Raw genomic sequence first — 25,706 nt, 5'->3', positions numbered from 1 at the left:
CCACATGATATCATCACAACCCCTCCCCTTAATAAAACAAACAAGTATATTGTTGCGTATTAAGAGGTTCCAGTCATCGGTAGTGAGTTTACCTGCCGCGTTTATGCCTGTTATCAGCAGTTTCGTTTCAATCTGCGCTTGAAATAGCTTCGCGATTATCTTAGCACCTTTTATGTTAAACGACGAATAGCTGCTTCGTGATTTGTACGCAGTCGTCTCATGATCAGCTATTTTGGCAAGAAAGTGTTCATTGTACATCAAGATTAGCATTTTATGACTTGGTTAAATTGGCTTCTGTTTCGTTTGAATGAGCCAGGATTTAATATGTTTATTTAGGATGATGTTGCTAGACAGATATGATTATGCTTGTGTTTAGTTACTGCTTTGCACAGAGCTTGGCTTTGCTGACTCAAATTTAGACTTTCTTCCGTTCGAACCACACAGTTTATTGAACAAATCGAATTCTGACGATATGAGCTTGTTTGAACACAAACTTGCAAATGAAGTCACAAAAGTAGCGAAACACTTAACGGCAAATATATTTCAAGCTTCGTGTGACCTCGGTCCGGCCGGTTTAATCTAGTTAAGTCTGGTTCAGATGCCAAAGAGCGAGGACATTTTGTTTCGATGTAGATCACTACGGTATGGGCTCCACAAGACAAACGAAATGGGACATTGCTAGACCCAGCAAAGAGCAGATAGAAATGCTGACCATATATGGGCGTTAGTTTTATGGTTTGAAGTTATTTTTCCTCCTGCTTGATTCTGGTCTTTTTGCAGATTGGTCAATTGTTACTCATGCTATGACAGGTTTCTCTAGGCTCTAGCGAAACATTACTGTAAAAAACACGTCATCATGAGTATTACATCATCAACGTTCGATGCCGTGAACACAACGTCATTTCCGCCAACGACAAGTACGGATCCGTGGTCGGACAATAATGAAGCCAGGAGAGTCATTGAGTTGATCTTCCTCGCAATCTTAACGATCGTGGGAACCATCGGGAACCTCACCGTCATCTTCTCGATCGTGCTCGCCAAAAGGGTCCATTCCCATGGCAACGTATTCGTCATCAATCTCGCCGTTGCCGACCTTCTGGTGAGAAAAAGTTTTAAATTTTTAGCAAATTACCTGATTTTGTAAAAGCTGACCGACGGGAATTTGAGTGAAACAACGCGCGAGTTATTTTTAACAATCGCGCAAATTCTTGCCTCGAAATTTTGAATTGTTTAAAAATTTGTTGCCTTTATGAGAATTTATAGCTACAGATGTTCTAGTTGCCATGCGCGGTTTTTCCCCTTTTAGGTTACAACGATATAATTTCTTTGCAATATTCGTCTTTATTGTATTATGGTCACGAAATAGCTGTCGCCGCAATGTAAGTGGAAATCGTTGTGACGAGTTTTGGCGAGGTGACAAATTATGTGAAGCCAAACGTTTTATTTTTACTTTCTACACGTGCCCGCTTTGAGGATGTCCCTTCCACGAATTTGAGAATTTTAAATTTATTTTCGGCAATCGTTGACGTAATCTCTTTTTCCCCGATCGCAAGGCGCCGAGGTTAATGTCGATTGTGAGTCATAAATACGTATTTACTACGTAAGCAGCAAAATCAAATAATGTAATCTTGTCGTTAAAGTCCACATATCATGCGTTCATTGCTTCTAGCATCACCGCACTCATCATCACTGCAGTCGTGAACACGAATACAAACGATTAAGGACTTTGAGACTGGATTTAAGATTCTCCATCTAAGTCATGTATTGTGGGATAATAAAGATCTTTTGCGAGGTGTCCCATAATCACTTTGAGTTGATATTTCAAGAACGCCTCGGCCATTTTGCATGTATTCAAAATACGGAGTGCTTAGTGCCGTAAGATTACGTCAAGCTTCGATCAGAGAATGATGATTGGTTTCGGTTTAAGACTTGATCAACTTTCGGTGCACTTTAGTTTCACATCAAGATAGGATCCGTGTTGTAGCATCCGTTCGTCTTTAAAACCATTGTAAAATGCCACGTCTGGAATCCCTGTTTCGTTCCACGTGTTCATAACAATGAAAATAAGCCCCTTTAACTTTTTAGCTTCACTATTTCACCTGATTTGGCATAATTTCGTGCAACGTCGGTTCCCACCGCGATAAGAAACCAAGAAACACGTTTCCAAGAAGGTTTTTTTTCTTGGAACTTAGCGATAAAAACCTTAAAATGACTTTCTGCTCAGGTGACAGGCTTCGTGGTTCCCACCGTGATTGCGAACGTAGCCGAGGGAGGAAACTCGCTTCCCTGCGCCCTCTGCACCGCGGTTGGTTACACAGTGACTGTGACTTGCACCTGTTCCTTGTGCAACCTGATCCTCATCGCCGTCAACAGGTATGAAACCTGGTCACAAGCAACCCACCAATGTTGTGGTGAATATTTTAGGCGATGTTGTCCGTGTTATCGTTTTCGCAATCGACCGCCGCTACTTGGTAATGGTTTGTTCGCGGTGGATTTTGCGGTTATGTTCACCTGCCTTTGAGGCATCGCGCGTTTTCGTTTGTGACGTGTTTGCTAAGTATAATTTTAGACAACCAGCAGGAGCAATGCAATGTCGTTGTAACAGCAACAAGCGTCTTTTCATCTTGTGCTACCGAGTTATTCATAAGATGGTCGTTTGTATACATGACGTCATTTCCGATTGTGGGCTTATGTATTTAGTGATTTTGATTATGGAAGTAGGCAGACACTCACTGTCTACATTCTGCGCCCTTTATTTATATAGCGACGCCTCCTCTGTGGCTCTTACACATTACATCCAGCCGATGAACATGACACTTTGTTTACGGGTTTTATTAACTTGTTATGAACCCAGACCACCACAACTTTACATAAATTAACCACTTATAATTGAAAACTTTATTGAATCGTTTTCGTAGGCCTCGGTCCACATATCACTGAGAATAAGTTTATTAAGCGTCTGAAATTTTGACTAAGACCCGACGAAATATGTTTGGCTTTGTTACCGCTTTCAATCAAAATCCTTCTTCCAACGTCAGACAGGAAGACGTTTCAATTGTGTCAAGATTTCGTGACTTGTGTCCCGCTTTATCAAGCTTGCGTAACAGTCTCACCTGTGTGACGTCAGTTGACGGGATTCTTCGGTCTTTGAATGTGAAGGAAACCTTTCACTGCGCTCCGCCATTGAAATAAGAAATGCGTAAAAACGAAAGTTACTTCAGTATACCACGTAACACGCGGAAAGAAAGTCGTCATTACGTAAACGCACTAACTCCTTCTTGTTGTTGCCTCATAACATTTTTGAGGTTAAACTGCATTTAACAACACCCTAAAACGGGAACGTACTTGACGTATTTGCCTTCGTATAAACTTCACGCTGGTCGCCGCCTTAAATAAATCTTGTTTGGAATCTTTAGACTTTTACTTTTACAAACTTCGTCTTCCATCTGTTGAACTTATCGGTTTCTGTACCTCCAGATACTGGGCGGTTGTGCGCAGTCAGACGTATACAAGCGCCTTCAGCAAGAAGAGAGTCTATCTCATGGTTGTTGCATCCTGGATCTGGTCAAATCTTCTCTCGCTTCCAACGCTGGTTGGTTGGAGCAGGATTGCGTAAGTTGTGACGTAAGGATGATGTCATAATGTATTTGATAATAATAATACGCATGCACTTATGCTTATATTATATATATAAAAAGCTGAAAGTTTGATTTTTATAACATGACAATTGTTGCAGTTATGACGTCAAAATAATGTTGTGTTCTTGGGACGATGGCTTCAGATACAGCTTCACGATCTTCATAACGGTCCTGGCCATCTTCATTCCTCTCTGCATCATCTTCTACTGTTACTGGAAGCTCTTCATGTGAGTTTAATCGTTTTGTTCCGTTGAAGTCCGCCGACTTCCTCCGTCGTGGAGCTTTTTGTACTGGTCGGTTCTGCTGTGGCGTCTCTCTTGCCGCTGCCACTTTAAGAAGGCGCCACCAACGCACAATCTAAACGCCCCATTAGTGTACATACTCAACCATTGCTAATAACCACCGAGGTATGACCGGCCGCATCGCTTTCGATTCTACCAAGTGGCAGACGGGACCAATCGCTACACTGGCAAGATGTAGCACTATGCGAGAGAATAGGACAAGATGACAAAAAACTTGCGCATATCCACTTGTTTAACTTGTTAAGTTGGCGCCACTTTGCGACATAGATAAGTGCGTGACGGCGATTGGTTTGGAGTTGTAAGGCTGGATTGACTGCTGGACACCGCAATCGCGTTTTGTTCACGATGCACTCGCATATCTGAAATTTTTCGTCATAAATGATAAGGATTTACTTCTTTCTATATCGCTTGTTTTTGTCATAATGACGACCGATTCTCACGTCAATGTTTTCTCTTGGATTTTCACGATCAAAGTCAAGTATCACCAAGGGGGATTACCCTTATAGGGAATTGCAGCTCACATGCGTATTTCCTTGATGTTCTTTCACAACAAGAAAATGTTGTAAACAAGTTCAAACAAGGTTAGAAAAATTATCGACCTATGCCACGGTCAAGCATTCGTTGTTTTGGGAAGATTTCACCGCCTATGGAGACGAGGAAAGTTTCCTACTTGACATGTGAATGCTGTTTTTGGACGAAACGTATAATTTGCACTTGGGTTTCAAGCACAGCTTAGAGCAATAAACAAGAAGTCTAGTTTGAATTGATCGAAAATTTTCCAGTTATTACCGTGACCGCTAAGCTGTTACATGACATAACTTGCTGTAGATGAAGTATGCTGCTTGTACACAACTTCCAGCCCATTCTAAGACGTCTTTCGTCATCGCTCGTCTGTTTTCTTGCAGAAGTTATTAATTAGCTGCGGGCGCATTGTTCATTTGACGTTTATGCGCAAAGTTATCTTCGTTAATTTTCCCACCTGACCAGGCAGCCGGAAGCCAGGTCATTATGAGCGATTGATTTAGCTTTATGACGCAATCCACTTGCATTGTTTGATAACTAACTCTTCACTTTAACACAAAATTTCCGCTTTTCAAGCTTGGCTCTGTAGCTGATGACATAAGTTGCTCACATCGGTATTCATTCTTATGACGTAATAGTAATGCTTATTTAAAAACATACAGTATTTTTTAAACCCGACGATTGTGTGTGACTCTAACAGCCGATTTCTCGCGTGATAAGAAGTTCATGTCAACACTACGCAACTCATGAGCGCACGTAACTTGAATGGGCGCAAGTTTTCTCAAAGTACCAGCAGATGCTGATGTAAATGCTGCATTCATTTGCATCTTAATGCGCCACAGGAGTTTCTACTTCACTCGAATTCAAATGAAGTAGATGCAGATTTAAAGCGATTGTGGGTTGCCATCGGCCTGGACTCAAAAATAAGGACGACTAGGAAGCGAAAGAAGAATAATAATACCTTAAACAGTGCACAACAGAAGGCAGTCAATGTTCCTAAAAGGATCGAAATTCCCAAAGTAGGAACCTCTGCCCTAAAAATAAGACAAAAATAAGCACACGAGTGAAAATAAGCACGAAATGGTAACCCTGTATGTAAAGCTCATAGCTGACGTCATGGAACTGCCAACTCGCACAAAAGTTGTTTCCCGGGTATTTGTGCGATGAGAGATTTCCGTTTGTTTTAAAATAATGTGGTCGAAATTATTGTGAGTGGACCCACTAAATTTGTCATACGTGTCATGACCCAATAATCATCAACGCTTTGCGTGACCATATATGGGAAACAAATTACCAAGGAACGGGAATTTTACATAAATCTTGATACGTGTTATGCCTCCATTGCTTTTTGCCATGCATTGTGACGTTCGTTGCGTCACGATGAGCTTTGAAACGTCTTGGTTTGGCAAAGCGAAGATACCGACGCAAGTTTTAAGTATAAACTGTCTGGTCTAACTTTTAATCCCTATGACGTCATTCCCTATAACAAGATATAACCATGACGTCACTTTGCAGGACGGTACGGACCAGCGGGAGGTGGGTCCGGAGCTTGAGCTCGAGCAGCGGGATGCAGCAGAACAGCGAACAACATCGGAGATCGATGAGGAAGGAGAGAAGCTTGCTGAAGACTCTTGCCACCACCGTCGCGTTTTTCTGCATCTGCTGGCTCCCGTACGGTTTCACCATCATCATAGACGTGGGTGGTTCCATCCATCCTATGCCTAAGAAGGTGACTTACTTGTTGTGGAAATATGCTTGCTTTGGTCATCGTCTGTGACCTATACGCTGAGTTTCTTGCAGTTTTCATTGCACGCTTGAGCAACTCTGCGCAGTGTCGCTTTGTAACTCAAGCTTGTGTGCTGTAGGTTCTGTGCTTGCACACTTCGCAAAGTCGTGACAACATTTTAAGATAAAAAAATCCGTCAGCGCCAGTTAAATTGCGACAAAGCTGAACTTGTGTTGTTGTTCGCAGATATTCGGCTGGTTGGGGCTGAGTAACTCCGCGGTAAATTTCGTCATTTACGGGACGATGAACCGGGTTTTCAGACGTGGATACCGGAATCTTTTCTACCTCTTGTTCAGATGCAAGACTCCCAGTCAAATGAGTTCCACGGCTATTCACGGCTCCCACTCCGACTCGTTTTACAGGTGGGATAGAAATAACCCTCCATGATGAGGTCACGCATGCCTTGATAGATCAGGGTCGGCCTCCATTTTGTCGCTATTGGTCTATTTTTAACGAGGCCCTTTCTAGTCCTCTGCTATATTTAACATCTTGTTTATCGCAAAGTTTTCTGTGGAACTGTAAATAAAAAACGTGTAAAATAACGCGAAAAATATCACCCCGACGCGCGTCACTCGCGATTTATTTTCGATTTCGTCTTTTCTCTGGCGCAGATCCAACCGAAGAAAATCGAATCCAAACACGGGCACCCCATTGTCACGTAATAGTACCAAAACGAACCCCCACGTCATCCACAGAGGTTCGAACGTGAATATACAACAAGTAAGATAAACATTCAAACTATTTTATCCCCACTTTTTATTGTTTTCTTTTGGGTTTTATGATTTTGCTTTTTGTTTTCAAATTGTGAAATGTTTCGGAATTTGACCTTTGAAGTGAAATTTTCTACTTTATTTTATGACGTTTTATTTATTTGATGATGAACTTAATGAGTGATTCGATTTGATGAGTTTAATATTTGCAATATCAACTTTTTGGAAGTTTTATTTTTTTAAATTGCGGTTTATGTTTTTATTTATTTAATCATCCCATCATTGTACAATTGCGCCCTCTCTGGCAGATACTCTTCTATCGAAATCAAAAGATAAAAGTTTGGACGACTTCTGTCCAACCGTGGCTTTATCCGGTAAAACAAAAAAGCGTCGTCCACTAAGCTGGACGCGTTGCGTGATTGTTAACGTATTTGGTGCCATTTACATCTGTGCAATCATTGCTGATGATTAATCAATCTTTTCATAACATTTTACATAACAGAGCATGACGTGACAAGGCATACCTTTGCATGCAAACTATTGTGCTCGATTGAGAAGTAACCACAGCATGGTTGTTACCACAGCATGGTTGTAAACATGAGCATCTTGTTCTTTCTTAAGCGGCATCTGCGTCACGTGAATTCTGCTAAAATTTTGCCTAAATATGCTGCGTAGTTTCGTTTCTAAAACGTCATCAGATGATTAAAGTTTGTGTGTAGTCAGTTAAGTTTGATGTTATATCAGTTTTGTTCGGCAGCAAGGCTCTGTGCGATTTGCTAGCAGTTTTATTTCTATGGCTGTTTCTTTGCGCTGTTATTGCAGCCTGGATACGAAAATACAGTACGGAAGTAGAATGCAAATCCCCTTTTCCTTAAATCCCCTCACATAAAAGCTTGTTACCAAAACACTTCCGTATTTCCTCACTTCCGTAAATTAACTTTGCCCATTGTTGCTGCTGCTGCTGCTGCTGTAAGAAAGTATTTTATCTGAACGAATCCAATATTTCGGTGATGGCAACCTTAACATGCGTCCTATTTACACTACAGGGAAAAAGCTTCACAGACTCGATTTTTGAGGCACAAAAATTACCAGAAAAAAAAACCCAAACCGAGATTGCGGAGGTCGCTGTGAAAACATCTCCACCTTTTACAGACAAAGACCAACCTAAGGTGAAGAAAGTTTTAAATTGCTTGGAAGAATGTTTAAAAACTTGCTTTGTCTCGTAATGCGTACGTCACTGCCATCTTTAAACGACATTTTTCTTCGTATTGGAACTTGAACTTGAACCTTAAAGCCTCTTCCGAAATCATAAGTCTGGCTCCAGTTTCACAAAAACAACAGAGGTTCATGATAAAAGTTTTCACGTGATATGATGTATTTTCGTGTGATCTCATCAGCTTGCCGTCGCCAACGGGCTCTCAGTGTTCAAACGTCCTACGTCACTACTTAAGAAGGATCGTCCCTGTTCGGCTAAAAAGAAATTGGAAGAAAGAGAGGCAAGGTGGAAGAGGAACAGTCGCATGCTCCTGCAGGTTTGCATTTATTTCATCTGAGGGGTCCCGCCAAACATTTTTCTCAGAAACCTTACTGCGTCATGAATAGGTTATTATTACCTGACAAATGTTATTACCATCATTACAGATCGAAATGGGCGATGATGATGTGGATGATGACATGAACTCATTTGATCACAGAAGAACGAGATCAGAGATCCCGAACGGAGTCAAGAAGCCGGGAAAGAAGTACTCCTCCCCCCACATCGACACCTTATCGCGATCCATGACAGATCGCATTGATTGTCGAAAGAACGAAAAAGCGAACGATGATCAACCGAAGCAGGATTCGAACCCAAGTACTCCAGACCATGCCGGACTTCACCCAGACTGTTCGGGATCGGACGACGGACAATTAGCTCCGAATGAGTCGAGCGATGCGCTTGAACGATCCGCAAAGCTTCGAAACTCGATGAGACAGAAAGAGATCATCGAAGGATTCGTGAGCCACGGCGCCGGAAGTTTAAGGACGGTCAGCCCGAGAAATGTGTGAGGAGCTCGGGCTCTTAGAGCAAAGAAATGCGCTTTTCTTATGACGAAAAATATTCTGTATTGTTCTGGAAATTCTGTCTACACCATTTTCGCGTTGAGTGTTACCCATTGTGATTAACATTGTGAGATCATAAAAGGTTATGAGTGAGGAAAAATCCATAAGATGGTTATTAAAGATGACGAACCTAAACAACTGTGACGTATTAGCTGGTCTGTGATGTCACAATTAATTTCACGTGGAAAATTTTTCCATAAAAATGTCCAAATTATTTGTGTGATTTGCTAATGCAGATTACATTAGATGAAATTGTTTTTCATTTTTATTCTTGTAACCAGATTATTTCAGTGTTATTGTTTCTATTGTTCCGAAATTTTCCCACTGTTTTTTCACCACGTGGCTTCAGGTGTTGAACATATTAAAATGAAACTCTTTTGCGTCACCTAACGACAGGTGGATTGAACTTTTACATAACTTTGCTCCTGACAAAAAGGAACAATACTTGAAAAACATTCCGCCAACAGATAATTGTATTTCGGTTAAATGCGTCAACCCAAAAGAAATGCGCAACTGGCACAAGAATGGTGGGGACATCTCCTTAAGGCATTTCAAATTTTACTGCAGTCATATTGACTTTTATCCGAAGTGATAATGCAATTTGTTACATCACAATGAAAAAAATACCACGTCACACTTTGGACAAATGATTGGTTGAATTTTCGCGAGTTTCTTGTGCTGAAGGATTTAAGCTTCTCTTTTCGTTTGACTGAACAGGGTTTTATAAGATCGTATTAAAAACGAATAAACTTAAATAACGCAAATAAATGCTTTTAAAATTGGTTTGCTTTGTGAGCTGGAAGAGCATTACACTCACCTCTACTGGAAGCTGAATATTATTTTTTCGCGCAGGGCTAGCTTCTGGGCTTTTTTCCCTCAGGATTCTTTAAACAAAATGATTATGATTAATGAGCATGATTAATTTCACTTTTCCAGATTAAACTAATCTCCTCGACCGCAAGATGGCGCATACCTTACACATTTGTCTCTGCAGCAGCAGCAGATATAAACGATGAGATTCTTGTATCCTCGTCTAAATACCGGATTCATCACTCCGTACACGATGAAGTTGACGACGGAGTTGCACAGACCAAGTCGCGCTGCCGTCTGTAAAACGAACCAGTTGTTAAATTAGGTTTAGAAAACAACGCATCAACATCTTATAAATTCGTTAATATTTCGCACCTTCTTGAGACGTGGTGGCACTGTTTTCGCAAAGAACAAAACAACAAGACCGTACGGAGTCCAACAAAACACGAAAAAGACCACGGTCACGGCCAAGGTCTTGATCAGATTGATCTCCTTTTTCAGTTGTCGCTGTTGCTGTGTGCTGTTGGAGAGGTTGACGCGGGGCGAGCCGAGTGACCTCAACCATTTGCCCCTTTCTTTAACTGACCTGCGACACCGGCGTTGAAGTCACTTTCGTGAAAAGGAAAATATACAACTCACCCTGAGATATTGTTTTGGTATAAACATGACTTAATTTCGCATTTTCTTGGTTATTATTGCTTTATTATTATGAGATATTTCGTTGCGTCATGAATGATTTTGCATTGCGTGCCATAGATCATGACGTCAACGCGCATGATTGGCTGCCTTGTTGAAAATAGATGAACACGAATCGCGTTAAACTGAGCTTGATGTCTTGCCAGAGACAACAACAAAACGGAAAATGTAAATCTGTTTTTTATATTGCTCTATTGCTTCCAAATCCCGTTGGTTGTAAATGGCACAACAAATGAAGAGCCAGGATAAGTTGACGCCACAGGACGTGGCAAATGTGCCACATATCTTCTCTGTGCGTGAAGCCACGAAAGTGAAATAAAATTCTCCTCTCTTACTTGTATAACTTGATGTAGCAAAAGACTATGACGACGAGAGGCAAGAAAATAGCGCAGCCCATCAAACCAATGTTGTAAGCAATAGATATCTTATCGTCCCAACCGCACTGCGCCATCTTGTAGTCGTAACTAAGCACAAAATATCAATCGATTTGTGTTGAAAGGTAACATGCAGACTATAACATAACCATAACCATACTAGCATGCTGACATTTCTCTTAAGCTTATTTATATACTGTATATAAAAATATTTTTAGTATCATATCATTTCAATATTCGAAGCGAGGTAATTAAATACACAACCAGTATCACTACTGAAATTCAGCTGCTTTCTCTGACCAATTTTCAGTTTAAATCCAGTGTCAGTACATCTTATACACCAGGGCTTCTCAAACCGTGGGTCACAACCCCGTTTGGGGTTGCAAAATGTAATTTTGGGGTCCTGGAACAACTTCAATTTTTATAAATTGAATTGTTTTTTGTTAGTTTTTTATTCGCTTTGCTGTTTCCATTGTGCGGTTGTTTTATCACTGTAGGCTACAGCTACTGTAATTTGATGAATTGTGTGCACTTGTATGATTTTTCCAGAGACTAAAACACCACTAGAGGTTTGTAATTAGACGTTTATTGTTTTGATATCTTTAACGTGTATAGTCTACTCATCAAGGGGTCGCACAGAAATTTCTTTTCTAAAAAGGGGTCGTAGAACTAAAAAGTTTAAGAAGCCTTGTCATGCACCACTTTCTCACGGCAAGGTAGAACCGTGTTAAAGTTGGTCTTTGTAGAAGCAATTTCTATAAAGTAATTTCTGTAACACTCACAGCAGACTGCTCCACCCGAACAAAGTCGGCGAGGTGATGAGATTAGGCCACGCCCAAGCAAACACGACCATGAGGTAAACATTTCTTTCGCGGAATACTCGCTTGTATGAAAAGCTACGGACCACTGCCCAGTATCTAAATGCAAGAGTTTTAAAAAGTTTTAAAAAGTTTTATATTCTGTGTTTTTCAAAAACAACGTAAATTTTTAATGACCAAGGCAAGTAGCACCATAGGAATATGGAACTTGAGGGAAAATAACGCGTCTTAGAGACCACAAATTGATAACAAATATGGTAAACAGAAGTGTGGTTATTTTAAGAACTCTCTGTGTTTCTGTTCATCAATCAATATTTTCCTGTTGACATGAACTATAATATTCTTGCCCGCATTCATAATTTAGTGATGATTAACTCCGGTTATTGCTGCGAGATGTTGTGTTTGAATAATTCATCATATTTTGAACCGCGTGCATGCGACTGACGGAGAGTTTGAATGCTCTGACGCTTGATTGTGTGAGAAACTCATCTTTTCATGTTGTTAGCTTTGTGCAGGCGCCATAAGTTGAAATATGGATCAATGTTCAAAGTCTGAACAAATATACCCAACGCTTGTCGATCGTTTTTTTTTTTGCGAATCTTATAAAGCCGTCGTCTTCTGTTTTAACGCGCGATGAAACATCAACCATGCGACCGGACGAACTCATCGTATGGCATTACGACATCATAATGAGATAAATACTCCGATGATATTAAATACAAAACGAACGCGACCAAGCTCACAACACGTTGCGTGACTCAATCAACGTCTCAAAATTATTGGTCGAGTTTTAGCCGGAATGAATCTGCTTCTTACGTTAAAGTCGCCATATCACGACGGAAGATTGCTGCCAAGCGTGTTGTTTATGTCTTTATGCTCTTTGCTATGGTTGCCCATACGCAAGTCTTATTTTTTAAAGCTTTCGTGAAAGTGATGACGCAGTTAAAACCCAAGCTCGGTTTGCATTTCAGTGAATGCTGTAATTTTTTTTCAGGTTGACGCTTCAAGTCTTTTTGATGGAGGGCGGATGAATTAAGTTAAACAAAACATCGGATATTCATACATTAAACTAATGCCTTGAATTTAAAGTTAACTCTCTGAGTACATAACGGTTTTAAATGACGTCACAAACCTGTTAAGCGCAATCAAAGCGAGATTGCAAACCGAGCATGCACACGTCACTGTGACGATGTATCCGGCAAACTGACAGGCAGGCGATCTTTCTGGCGGCAATATGTTTTCTGTCCTTATGACGTTGCCGATGACCGTGGGAAGAAAAAAACCCGTCACCTGCAACACGAATCACGTGATTAGTTTTACGTTTGTTTGTGTGTTTTGCATGAAAAGTATAAAATGTGTGTTTTTTTGTTGATTTATACTCTGCTGAGTCTAAAATAATTTGTCCTGTCTGTGCTTATTGTGTGTTGTCTTTCAATGCAGACAACCTTTCCAATTATGTGATGTCATAATGCGCAATAATGCCGTTATAATCATCTATGAGATGGTTGTCAATATTATTAGTTCCACAATTAAAGTTCAATTTATTTTCTTTCTTTCTGAGAGGAAATGCCATCATTGCGTGCGCGCATAACTCCACATCGTACTCACGCCATCTTACCAGTCATTCCTGTTTGACCCAATACTGATAATACCCAATAAATATGCAAACGTTGTGATACTCACGATTAAATCTGCTACTGCGAGGTTGATGATAAACATGTTTCCTCGTTGGTGGACTACTTTCTCTAGAATGATCGAGAAGATGACCATACAATTTCCAACAGATCCCACAACGCTACACAGCGATAGAAATATGACCTCAATTATCTCGCCCGGTCCGAAAATCCCGCAGTAAGGATTTTTTGATTGATACAACTCACAGTAAGATAGATTCGAGGAAAAATTTAATGTAATGTTTTGGGACATTTTGCTGGATGAATGACGTCAAAAAACTTCTCTGTTATTTTACAAAACACCTAAAAAGAACAGAGATTTTATAACGCTCCTGTCTGCCGTTTTCTATTAAGCATACATTGCCCGAGAAAAATAATGCAAATGTTGTTATTATTACGCTAATTGAAGCTTTGATCTCGACTGGACAGGTGTTCATGCTCCCATCCTGGTCGTACAACGCGCATTACAAGGCTACCTCATTAAACAGGTCAATGTATCGAATATTAGATGATTGGTCGATATTACAGCGAACCACATGCGTTTCATCAACAGATCAAACGTTTTCAAGGTTGGTTTGAAACGAATTTCAACGTCAACACTCACGATTTGCAAAATACTTTTTCAGGTGGATAATTTACTTATTTAGAGTAAAATAAGAAACAGGATATAGTCTGGTATATAGTTTAAATCTTACTTATCTAGGTTGAAATCTTACTTATCTGTACTGACATCTTACTTATTTAGGTCATCGTCGTTGCTAAGACCTACAAGCAATTATATTCGATTCAAAATTTGTCATAAACTTTATAAACCAAAATTTTACGAGTCCATTTTCACATCGATCTGAATAAATTATCACAAAACTGCCGCTGAAATCATACAGTTGCGTTTCAACTCCATAAAATTTGTATGTATAGGGCGCTTGTATACGTCTTACAAACGCCATGACGTATCACTTTTTCTAAGAACACAGCTGTCTGGCAAATATGATGAGCTAAATATTCACATTATTCACTCTATAGTTAAAATAATGCAAACGTTCTACTTATTGTGCTTAGAATGAAATGCCAAAAACAGTCCGCTGCCCAAACAATGTCTGACTCGATTTTGCTATAAATAACCCCGTTATGACATCATAGCAGACGTCATATTTTACATCCCTCTTGCAATAGATGACATATTTTCAACGTAATGTTAATGTAATAAAATATCTGGTGGGTTACGCAAGGGTTCCATCACTCTCAAGTCCATTGGATGTGTTTACATAGAAAAATCTTAAACACGACGTACCCATTGTATTTCTGCAAGATAAACACAACTATATAAATACGTTGGTTTGTTGCCCGGAAAGTTTGTTATTTGCGGCTCCCTGTTTTTAGAATTCTCTCCACATTTTACCTTAAAATTGTCGGGTTTTTAGAATCTTTTCCGAGAAATTCCTTGAAAGGACCAACATTAACCATTACACACTGCCCGTTGAAATGATTCGTTGCAATGCAGTAGTTACCGTAAAAAATCGTGCACTCGACAACGGGCAATCGTGAGAAAATCACGAGCGAGATATAGGACATATAGAATATAACATATAGGCTAGCACTCTAAGACTAGAGTTAACACTTACTTCATCAGTTGTACTAAGAGATGGCAGAAAACAGCTTGGTAAAGGAATCAACTTGGTAAAATATGTAAACGATTCCAACAAGACATGATCAAATCTCACATTGACCAAGTTCATTGTCGTGGACTTACACCAGCATATTTAAACAGGGTCTTGTTCGTTCAACTTGTTATAGGACCACTGGCGTCAATATTTCTTTTGCTCAGGATACATTCCTTGAAATGGTCAATACCGGTAATCAAAAATGGTGTGGCAATCTTTATCGTCGGACTGAGGAACGTCTTTGCACGACTCAAACCCGGTGATGATTTCTCATCGCTCAAGCTCCAGTTGCCGAGCTTGTCGTTTTGCAAGTTCCAATTATTGTCACACATTTTTCTTTGTTTTTCTTTTATATAGTATTTCCAGAATTTCGAACTGTCCAGTGTCCACCAGATCCACTGAACAGGAGCAAGTGTCGGTAATGCCTTGCTCAAGGGCAGTACAACAGTACAGCGCGCCTGGGCACCGAACACGAACGATGAGCCGCATTTTTTGCGAGGCCAGCGCTCGAACCACTTGGTTACCGAGTCGAAAAAGTCTTTAAAAAACTAAGACAGGACGGAACAAAATTTTCCAGAAGATCATTTAATAATCTTGCAGAGATATAATTAAACTCAACTGGGCGCCACGCGTGCTTATGTCAATAACTTTAATAGGCAGTCTCGTTTTATAAGTTGGCTTCTGTCCAACCCAGGTCCTTCAATAAACCAGATTATTTTCTGGCAAATGGAGAAAGTTAGGTTGGCAATGATTTGACGCGAGTCCTCTACCAAATAAAGAAACTTTTTCTCGAAATCTTTTATGCTTTTTTCAGACTCAGCTGTAGAGTTTTTCCAGTGTGCAGATAAGTTTAACAATGCATGTATGATGTCGGTAGAGCTCACACAACGATTTATTTATATCATTCAGATAACGTTTACAATGTACAACCATCCAGCATCTTATAACTTACAAGACATGCGATTAATACACGAGCTTAATAACAAGTTTGAAGTAATTTTAAACAACACTGAGGTAATAGCAACATGCTTCAGTATAAACGCAATGTTTCCAACAAGAAGTTTCCGAAACAATTTAAAGGTTGACATTCTCCTTGATGACAAAAGATGCCCGTATGCTGTAGGGTGTGCTGTTCGGTGTCGAACTGTCCTTTCTCGGCCCCCTCTGCTTATTTCTCTTCTTTCTTCTTTTAAAATCGATCGGGATCCGAACAGAAGGCAGAGTCCCGGTACTGGCAAAACTATTCGACTGTAAAATAAATATACATCATACTGTGTGGTTTTTACAAAAACTTGTAACCTTGTAGGGTTGAACCACATTTGGTTGTGGTTCTCACTGCAACCGCTTGGTTGTAAAAACTTATAAGTTAGATTTAAAAACATGTGGTTGTAAATTTCATACGATGTCTATTGTTAAGTAGGAATATTTTTAAACGAGTTTGATACCTCATGTTGGGCGCTCTTTCTTTTTGTAGTCTTTTGAAAACCAGGAATGGAAACACTGTCAGATCGCGGTCTGTGAATAACAAAATGCATTGTTAAAGGGTTAAAAGCAGTAAAATTACTTGTCAGTCAGAGTTCGTTCGAAAAAAAATGGAAGAAGCAGCCCAACTATGAAATACAGTTGTTTATGGTGTAGTAGACAATTGTTAATATAAGCTTAGTCATACAAGACTACAAGGTTTGAAAAGATGATTAGCTGGTCAAAATTTATTCCAAGATTTTATCACACCATGAAATGAGATCACAACCAATAGAACACGAGCTTGCATGATGACGTCACAGATCAATTATTCATCATTTCCCAGGGTGGTGGGTTACGTCACTTGAGTCAACCCTCGAATGGGAAGCCTTTTTATTTTGACTTATTTTAAACTATGAGGGAAGCATGGTGTAATAATAGATAGTAAGTTACGTCATAAACACCTGTGCTTCCGGCACGACAAGCAGCAGAATAAATAGATGAGGAACCGCTTGTACCCGCTGCGGTATACTTTGTTCATCGCTCCGTAGACCACGAAGTTGACCGCTGAGTTGCTGAGCCCCATCCAACCGAAAATCTTAATAAGAGATGCAGCAGCAAGATAAACGCGATTCACATTCTTAGAAATATCGAACATTCCAAGTTCACTTTCAATAGTCACAAAGCTCGGTATAACTGGGCTCGAGCGATGAGGAATCATCGACGGGTCTAAGTCGTGCAAAGACTTTCCTCAGTCCGGCGATGAAGATTATGAGACCATGCCTCACCTTTTTTGCTTGATAGGGGACCGTCCTGGCAAACCCTAAAACGCAAACCCCATAAGGCCCCCAGCATAAAACGAATAACGCAACCGTAGTAGCGAGCGTTTTAAGAAGATTCACTTCGCGTTGAAGAGACCTCTTCTTCTTGTCGCGGTTGTCGAATTGGACGCTCGACACCGTCAGCTTCCTCAGCCACTGCCCTCTTTGCTTCACATTTCTGATGAAGAAAGTTATTTAAATTCTTTAATCGCAAGAGTCGAGACGCTTTCTATTAATCACATTTAATCGCGTGCACAAAGCAGATACGTGCAGCGTGCTAAGAACCGTCGACAACAAGCAAGATCTTCGATATTATGACGTAATAGTAAGGATTACCGGAAAAGCTTCCAGTAGCAAACGACGATGACGCAGATGGGAACCAAAATGGAGCAGCCTATGAGGATAATGTTGTAAGCCAGGGAGGCAGTGTCGTCCCAAGCGCATTCCATCATCTTCGCGTCGTACCTGTGACGTCATAAAACGACTCAGAAATTCTGTTGGTTGGTAAAAAAACGCAAAAATCTATAAGTATCATGATCAGATGAATCTGGATTCCACTCACACGAGGTCGCTCCAACCGTACAACGTCGGAGTCACGACGAGATTCGACCAGAACCAGATGAATAAAATCATCAAAGCGACCATCTTCTTGGAGAAGACTTTCGCGTAAGTTTCTCTCTTCACGATTGACCAGTATCTAAACAAACCACGTGACAGGAAGTGTCTTTTTTTGCAACTGATCGTGTTGTGTCTTCCTTCACGACTGGTGTTTCGTCACAATGTAGATATTGTTTGACAATATTTACGTTATAAAAGAAAAACAAGTAATTCTTCGATGATGGCAGAAAAGCAGGGAGATTTATGGTAGAAAATCAACGTGAAAATCAACGTGACAACGAATTTCCTAAATGAAGTCGCTGGCACCATTAACATTTACGTGGCAAGAAGATTACTTATCGTCTGAATTTTCTGTCATGTAAATTTTTATGAAATTTTTTCTTGATCATGACCAACACCATAATAACGCGACAGTGATGGATAAATAAAACATTTGTTATTATTTTACAATTTTACATGAACAAAACGGCAATGGAACGATTTAAGTTTTTTTAAGGTTGGAACTAAAGGCCATGTCGTGTTTTATTGACCAACCATAATCTGAACGCTGTACACTTTCCATGCACAGGTGTTGTAAGATTTCGATGCTATTGTATTTCATGGCGTCCAAACCACATACCTGTTTACTGCTATGAATGTCAGGTTACAGACAGAACAAACGCATGTTGAGGTGACGATGTATCCCAGCACTTTGCAGGCGATCATGGGTAGGGCATTGCCAGTTTCAAAAACATTCGCTATCACGGTGGGCATGTATATACCGGTCACCTGGAAGAAAAACACAACACTCTAATTTATCAAGTTGAAACAAAGCTATGCATAGCTTACATTAATACATGACCACACCAATTTTTAATGAAAATTTTCGGACTGAGACCCTCGAAACTTGTATTTTTGTTTCTTTAGTTCAAGTATTTCAGCTTTCTTGCTTAATCTTTTACTTAGGCATAAGTCTGTTTTAAACCAAAATTTACCGAGTAAAGGTCTGATATCAGTTAAAATTTTTGTTAGTTGGAAGACAAAGGAACTGGAGTTTACTGCTCAGTTTTGAATAAAGTCAGGCAGTTCGGTTCATGTCGAATTCGAAATAAGCACAACAAACAACCGATCTTGTACTTAAAACTAACATTAAACGTTTCCCAACTTTAGCTCGGCCAAAAGCAAGTATTTCTTCGCTTTCCAAAAAAAAGTGAACGGTTTCTTTCAAACAATGATTGTAGCTTAATTGGTATCTATAAGCGAGTGATTAAAAAAGCACTTACAGTTAATTTATATCTACCAGCATTCGAATACTGTGAATCTTGGAAACCAAAGTTCACCTAATTCAAACGTTTTCTCGGTTTAAACGACAAAAAAATCACACAAACAAACACTATGTTTTCACTCACTATAAGGTCGGCTGCAGCAAGATTGATAATAAACGCATTTCCATTTTTATGGACCCGATTCTCGAACACGATCGAACAGATGACCAGAATATTTCCGAATGTTCCAACCACAGTGACTATGGTCAAGTAAACCACCTCGAATATCTGCTGTCCTCCAAACTTTCCGCACCAAGGGTTGTCGGGTTGTAGTTTTTCGCACTCGGTCAAGTTAAGGCTTTCATTGAGGGAAATATTTTGTTCCATTTTGATACCTTCTGTAGAGCTTCTGGGCCTTGTTATTACTGGATCTCAAAATTTTGTTTCTCGAATTTTGTCACGAAAAGTAGTGACGTATTTTAGCAAAGACCGAGTTTTTATTCCTTTACCAGACTTTCGTGCGCTGATACAACCCTTCCGGGTGTTAGCAGCTGTAATTTCTCCAACCGTAAATAGCGAGGACCATCGAGCGTTCATAAAGCCAGAAGTAACAGCAGGCTCTGTGCACTACTTACAGTAGCTTAATCACCTTCCCTTCACAATACACTTTATCAAACTAAGTGTTTCCGCTTCCACTTTATCACAGGTGAGGTCTTTCAGAAAAAACGTGATTTTAAACAGTTAACTACAAGATGTAGGCCTGACGTTAAATTGGTAAAACATGATTCTGCTCGTTTGCACGACTGGAAATGTCGTAATAAAACACAAACATAAATATTTAATGTCATTCATACGCCAAGAACGACTTTCACTTGATTATTGTGAGTCAGCAAGATGTTTCAAACAAAAGTAAATCTACAAGGTGAGCCAGAGTTTCTATGTATAGAATATATATATATATATAGGAAGATCTCAAAGCCATGTCAAGTAGATGACATAACTTTAAAACGAAAAATTAAAGAGAAAATGATTCGTAAGCGCTGATTGCCATGGTATGTTTTCGGGATTTGTTAAAGAGGAAAACATCAATTTTTGTTTAATTTTAAAGCATTAATATCCTTGGCTAGAACAATGGAACTTTACCGAGGTTATGAAAACATAATTGCAATGGTATTTTTATACATTCACCCTGTCCATTATTTCCACTTATAAAAGAGAGTGACTTGCTTTTATGTCCTTCTAAAAGGTCTCCAGTGTGGACATTTCCCTTTAATCCACAATGCGTGATTAGTATAAGCGGTGGGACCAAGCCAGCACAGAATTTCATTGACGCTGAAGAAGTTTGGTTTATTGAAGCTTTATTTATTTTGCGCTATTTCAAATCTGTTCCTGTTTTGGTTTCACTTAAAGATTCAATTCAATCATGTTTAACATTTGCTGGCTGTAAGTGTTTGGATGAATCTCTGGTAGTAGCTTATCAACTTTATATATTTTACTTGGCTATAGCCTAACTTTGTTCGACTATTTAGGTTGCTGTTCGGTTCAGGCTTCAACTGTGCGTGGGGTGAGTAACAACCAACCTACATTTCAATATTGAACGGAAAGTTTGGTCGTTTCAAGTAATTTTTTTTACAGCTGGTTTGGAGTCTTCAGGTTTCTTATTTGACGAAGAGGATCTCGACTCTAATAACATGATTAGACAGGCCCTCCTTGAAACATCCAGCTGTCCCCGTGATGTCGAGTGCCCTTCTGATGTCCAGGATTGCACCATGTATCGGTAATTACCGGCTGCAAGCTGTCCCTTAGCATTTACAACTAACGTCACGTTTATATCGAATTAGGGGTTTTCCTTATTGCTACGTCTATCAACCAAACCAAGATGAAACCTGTATGAATCAGCCCTGTCAGAATTTCGGGACTTGTCGAGGCGTATATCCGTCCTCGTATAGGTATCTGGATCCTTTTCGTTTCTTAGAGCTTTTGGCGTTTTCTAATTCTGTCTTATCTGTCCAGGTGCGATTGTCCACCCAACGTGATTGGCTACAATTGCGAAACGGCTTATATTATGTGCACAACAACAACTTGCCAAAACGGAGGGACTTGTATTACAGTCGGAGGCGGCGGTGCAAGGTCATTGTTGCATTTCACAGAGATGCCGCTCTATTAAAAGCGGAGTGACTCAACATACTCTTTCACGCAGGTGCCAGTGTGCTGACGGTTACTCCGGTGCGTTCTGCCAAGATGACCCTTCGTGCCCTTTGAATTGTCTCAACGGAGGGACTTGCAGCTTTGAAGATGTCGATGGAGTGATCGTAGTCCTAGATAGGTTAATATCATTGATAGATCACTCGTTGCCCTTGCGGTGCGGTGGTGAATATTACATAACTTTATCCACACAAATTTCCCTTTACAGCTGGCAGAGGACACCACGGTGCAATTGTATGCCAGGATATACAGGCCAGACTTGCGAGACCTTGGCGGCTTGCCATTCCCTGCCTTGCTTAAACGGAGCCACTTGTCAGGACGAAGGCTTGGGCTTCAAGTGAGTTATATGAACTACAGCAATCTAGCTCGCCCGTAGAAAGGTTTTCTCCCGCGGCCACGATGTTTGTCGTTTCTTGTGTCGGTAATTGACATGCATACATTTTCACAGGTGCTTATGTGCGCAAGGTTACATGGGTTTCCTCTGTGAAGAAAGGCAAGTCATACCGTCATTACCTTGCGATTCAAATCCCTGCTTGAACAACGGACTTTGTATAAACTATCCAACCGACACAAACTTACCCTACAGGTAATGTTTCTAGCATTGAACGGGCTACGCATTTAATTTCTATTTCACCCTTAGGGCTGGGTGTTTCTTATGAAGCGTTTATCGAGTGTTGACTGATGGGGAACAACTTTTTGTCGCTGTAGTCGTGCTATTCCATATGTTTTATTAGTTCTGCTTAAATTTTTACAAGGTGCCTTTGCGCCCAAGGCTACACTGGTGACCGCTGCGAAGAAAGACAAGTCATATCGTCTTTACCTTGCGATTCAAATCCTTGCTTAAACAATGGGCTTTGTGTAAATTACCCAACCGGCACAAACTTAGCCTACAAGTAAGTTTTTCAGTGCAACTACACAATGTATCCCTCTATTGTACTTGACACCCAAACAGCCAACGTCTTATAGCCTTGACGTTGGCTTTTGTGCCCGTGCTACCACATTCAACTACGTTTTGTTGTACCCATTATATTGCAGTCAGCTTAGTTCGTATTTTTTTACAAGGTGCTTTTGCACCCAAGACTACACGGGTAACCGCTGCCAAGACGGGGAAGTCATACCGCCTTTGCCTTGTGATTCAAATCCCTGCTTGAACAACGGACGTTGTATAAACTACCCAACCGACACAAACTCACCCTACAGGTAATGTTTCTCACTCAGTCCACCGCCACAGATCTACACAACGTATCTTCTTTTACAGCTGCGTCTGCCCATCCGGATACTCAGGCTACAACTGTCTCACAAGAGTCTCCGGTCCGCTCGCTTGCGCTTCGAACCCGTGTGTTGGTGAAGGTTGTTCGTGCGTCGAATCTTGTCGGCACGAGTTCGGCTACTACTGCGTCAGTAACAGGGGTTACGTAGGAAAACGTTGTGACGTTGGTAAGACGTAACTGACGCCTTGGTTTGATTTATCGTCATTATGACATGGTAGTTAAAAAGTCCAAAATCGCAGGCCCACCTAACATACGTTGCCGACCAAATGAGATCGAAATCGACATATCCCAGAGATTTTACCAGGAATTTCGCGGTAGATCCCGGTCGAACCAAATATTTGTCACCACCAGTTTAAGCGACTACGAACGAACCAGGTCGCGCCAATGTGAAGGTTGGTTAAGAAAGCCACAACCCTAAAAGTGGAATCGAAATGCATGTAAATTAACGAGAGTATTGTTTTCAGCTGAATTGGTCAACGGGCGGTATCAAATTATTCTACAAGAGCCGTTTGTTGATTGCGAGACTAAAAGGGGGCGCAGGTCTGGTTCCGGTGACCTTGCTTACAACAATACTATCTGGATCAACACAGACACCGGCAATCCGCTTTATGACATGCCACGACCGCTTCTAGATTTTTCCTGTTCCTTTAATTACAGTCTGGACATCGTCACGTCGATACAACCCGTGTAGGTGTTTCCACCTTTTTAGTGTTCTAACTTTGTCGTCACTACCAGTTCAACCAAGCACTATTTTACAGGATTGACATGACACGTCCCAAATTGCACTCCGAGACGAGATACAAGTTGGCTGTGAACCTATGCAAGGTATCAGTCTGTCAGCTGGATGGATGTCCTGACAATTACGTCATCAATGAGGGCGCGATTTACACTGTCTCCAACAGAGTACACCTGTCAATCAACGTTATACCGGTAAAATCTTCACCTCTTCTTATAATTGACATATAAGCCTTGCCATTGACCTATAAGCCTTGCCATTGACCTTTCCATTTCTAGAATCTTCTTTTCTCTGCCACCGGTTCAGTGCACATCGGCGTTGAAAAAGCTTTCCTCTCCTGCAGCAACAGTCGTGACGTCAGCAGCAACAACTTAATCCTGGTGGAAAGGTAGAATACTGTCCTAACCCTCAATTACACCAGTCTTACGCATTTGAACTGCGCTTCCATTTCAGATGCAGCAACTTTGCACCTCTGAGTGTGAGTGTTGGTCAAAGTCGGCGCAACAAAGCTTGTCTGTCTTTCATTGTTCCCAGGATGCTCCGGTGCAACCGCGTCTTCATCCACCTTCGGGTCAGCCTTTGTGGCCTCGCAGAACAAACAACACAGGTAGTCTACAATTCAATATTCAAACATTTCCTTTTGTAAATCTCACAAAATCTTAGGTTTGCAACGACGGCTCCACCTACAAATCTTGTCCAACTCGCACAAAGCGTCACGTGACAAACAACGTCACTTCCGAACAAAGCTATCACGTCATTGGTCCCCTCATGTTCGTTGAATATGTGGCTGGAAAGAACACGATAGAATTCAAAAAGGATAACGGTGAAAAGGTTGTCGTTACAGGTGGGGAAGCACCCAACCTGAAACCAGTGAGAAATAATTCAAGCGGTAAGTTTGGGTCCTTGTTTTGAAGAAGAAATTAATTTCATTCTTCTAATAACAGTTTCTTTCGCAGAACCTAGCAAATTGTTCACGGGGCTGCTTTCCGCCGCTTCAGCTATTCTCGTCTTGTTTTTGTTTGTTTCTGTCTTCACTTTCTTCAGTCGTCGTCAACAAGTCAAGGAACAATATATCTTATCTACGTCATAATCTAAGTTACTAATATTTGGAAAGTTCCATTGTGGTGCGAAACGTTTTTGGTAGCCTTTGTATCACTACCATGATAATAAATGTTTAGTTTGGCAACTCCTGCTTTATTGCCCGAAGTATATCAAAAATCTTAATAGGAAAGTTTTGTATCCATCAAAATGTTGGACAGATTATTCAATTATTTTTCCAAACAGCCTAGATGCGCTACACAAGCTTGGTTTGTTTTTCACGTCTAATATCAATGCTAAAGGTGTTAAGGGGCTATCTTAAACCATGCAAAGTAACATTTTTCAATTTGCATTTGCTTCAATGCTAAAGGTAGCATCCAGCATGCCAACGACAAGTACCTCTTAATAAAACACTTTGCTACGCTTAAGTCTGTTTATTCATTACACAACAATTTTCGGACATTCACTGCAGATCGTTTTTACATATTTTCGAGATAAAATACTGCAACCAGTTACTAGATTGAAACGTTACCACCAGCGCCACTGAAGGCTTCAGTTTCGGACCAAGAGGGGTCCTTTCAGCAATGTTTAAATTTCCCTTTTTCAACTTATGTTGTATGGATTCAACTAATTATTTGTTTAGTGGTTGTTCTACTTGCTACCAGCAAATATCAACGTCATTTTTTTGACCACGTTTTAAGCCTTTTCGGTTCTGTCACTTTTTCCTGTTCATTGGCGCGTGTTAATAAGAACTGGCTTGATAGTTCGTCCCCACCGCGCTTTTGGCGAAAAATAAAATGAATGATTGATGCCTGTAATAGTGGCGGTAGGAGTGCAGTAAATTCGAACGCCATAACAAGTTTATTAAAAGAAGTTTGACTTCAGTTGTTTCTTTCGTAGAATTTTATGATGAATAGATTATCACGACATCTGTCATGTAATTATGGACACGTAAGGTTCGATTAAGCTCTTCTTGAATTTGGACGCGTTCTTCGGTGGACAGCCATGTGCTACTGCTTCCGCTATAACTAAATCAACTATGACGTAGATAGAAATACCGAGGAACTTGACATGATCATGACCTTGTGTTTGTACAAAATGGTGAATAAAAATAAATACAATACCCTTACATTCGTTAGGGAGTCAAGACGAGAACCTATTACAATTTACCTTTAAATTACCTTATTCCTACCAGCATATATATTGTAAGTTACAAGTCGTA

General features: G+C 40.4%; 4 protein-coding genes across 6 annotated transcripts; 2 read left to right on the top strand and 2 right to left on the bottom strand.

Annotated features, from left to right (window-relative positions):
- Nucleotides 1-784: 784 nt before the first annotated feature.
- LOC143446953 (5-hydroxytryptamine receptor 7-like) lies at nt 785-9,841 on the top strand. 2 transcript variants are annotated; one of them, XM_076946836.1, is made up of 11 exons: nt 785-1,099; nt 2,225-2,373; nt 3,478-3,612; nt 3,737-3,865; nt 5,978-6,191; nt 6,435-6,610; nt 6,860-6,968; nt 7,267-7,332; nt 8,005-8,127; nt 8,356-8,490; nt 8,600-9,841. In XM_076946836.1, exons 1-11 carry the CDS (start codon nt 857-859, stop codon nt 9,002-9,004), a joined length of 1,884 nt encoding a protein of 627 aa, XP_076802951.1. In that variant the 5' UTR covers nt 785-856; the 3' UTR covers nt 9,005-9,841. The 2 variants fall into 2 exon arrangements, with proteins under 2 accessions (XP_076802951.1, XP_076802952.1); XM_076946837.1 differs by lacking the exon at nt 7,267-7,332.
- On the bottom strand, nt 9,510-13,724 carry LOC143446963 (melatonin receptor type 1A-A-like). Its single transcript, XM_076946849.1, has 8 exons — nt 13,440-13,724; nt 12,889-13,046; nt 11,721-11,855; nt 10,900-11,028; nt 10,244-10,454; nt 10,032-10,165; nt 9,876-9,942; nt 9,510-9,767 (listed from the first exon to the last, which is right to left on the bottom strand). Exons 1-8 carry the CDS (start codon nt 13,680-13,682, stop codon nt 9,690-9,692), a joined length of 1,155 nt encoding a protein of 384 aa, XP_076802964.1. The 5' UTR covers nt 13,683-13,724; the 3' UTR covers nt 9,510-9,689.
- A 2,234-nt stretch (nt 13,725-15,958) lies between these two features.
- Nucleotides 15,959-19,975, bottom strand: LOC143446960 (melatonin receptor type 1B-A-like). 2 transcript variants are annotated; one of them, XM_076946847.1, is made up of 8 exons: nt 19,379-19,969; nt 18,610-18,758; nt 17,935-18,069; nt 17,709-17,837; nt 17,340-17,550; nt 17,016-17,149; nt 16,536-16,605; nt 15,959-16,338 (listed from the first exon to the last, which is right to left on the bottom strand). In XM_076946847.1, the coding sequence occupies exons 1-8, from the start codon at nt 19,619-19,621 to the stop codon at nt 16,165-16,167; spliced, it is 1,245 nt and encodes a 414-aa protein (XP_076802962.1). In that variant the 5' UTR covers nt 19,622-19,969; the 3' UTR covers nt 15,959-16,164. The 2 variants fall into 2 exon arrangements, 1 of the variants encoding a protein (XP_076802962.1); XR_013113995.1 differs by having other exon boundaries at nt 16,198-16,338; nt 17,016-17,152; nt 17,342-17,550; nt 19,379-19,975.
- A 580-nt stretch (nt 19,976-20,555) lies between these two features.
- Nucleotides 20,556-24,590, top strand: LOC143446950 (uncharacterized). Its single transcript, XM_076946832.1, has 18 exons — nt 20,556-20,677; nt 20,764-20,798; nt 20,870-21,011; nt 21,076-21,183; nt 21,248-21,364; nt 21,435-21,560; nt 21,648-21,776; nt 21,888-22,025; nt 22,195-22,332; nt 22,502-22,639; nt 22,698-22,876; nt 22,950-23,102; nt 23,175-23,397; nt 23,469-23,640; nt 23,725-23,834; nt 23,900-24,053; nt 24,110-24,335; nt 24,403-24,590. Exons 1-18 carry the CDS (start codon nt 20,658-20,660, stop codon nt 24,534-24,536), a joined length of 2,442 nt encoding a protein of 813 aa, XP_076802947.1. The 5' UTR covers nt 20,556-20,657; the 3' UTR covers nt 24,537-24,590.
- The last annotated feature ends 1,116 nt before the right edge of the window (nt 24,591-25,706 follow it).

Source organism: Clavelina lepadiformis, chromosome 2 (assembly GCF_947623445.1).
Source record: "Clavelina lepadiformis chromosome 2, kaClaLepa1.1, whole genome shotgun sequence".
NCBI classification, from domain to species: Eukaryota; Metazoa; Chordata; class Ascidiacea; order Aplousobranchia; family Clavelinidae; genus Clavelina; species Clavelina lepadiformis.
Note: the sequence above shows the minus strand (reverse complement) of the source record. Positions and strands in the feature narration are given on the sequence as shown.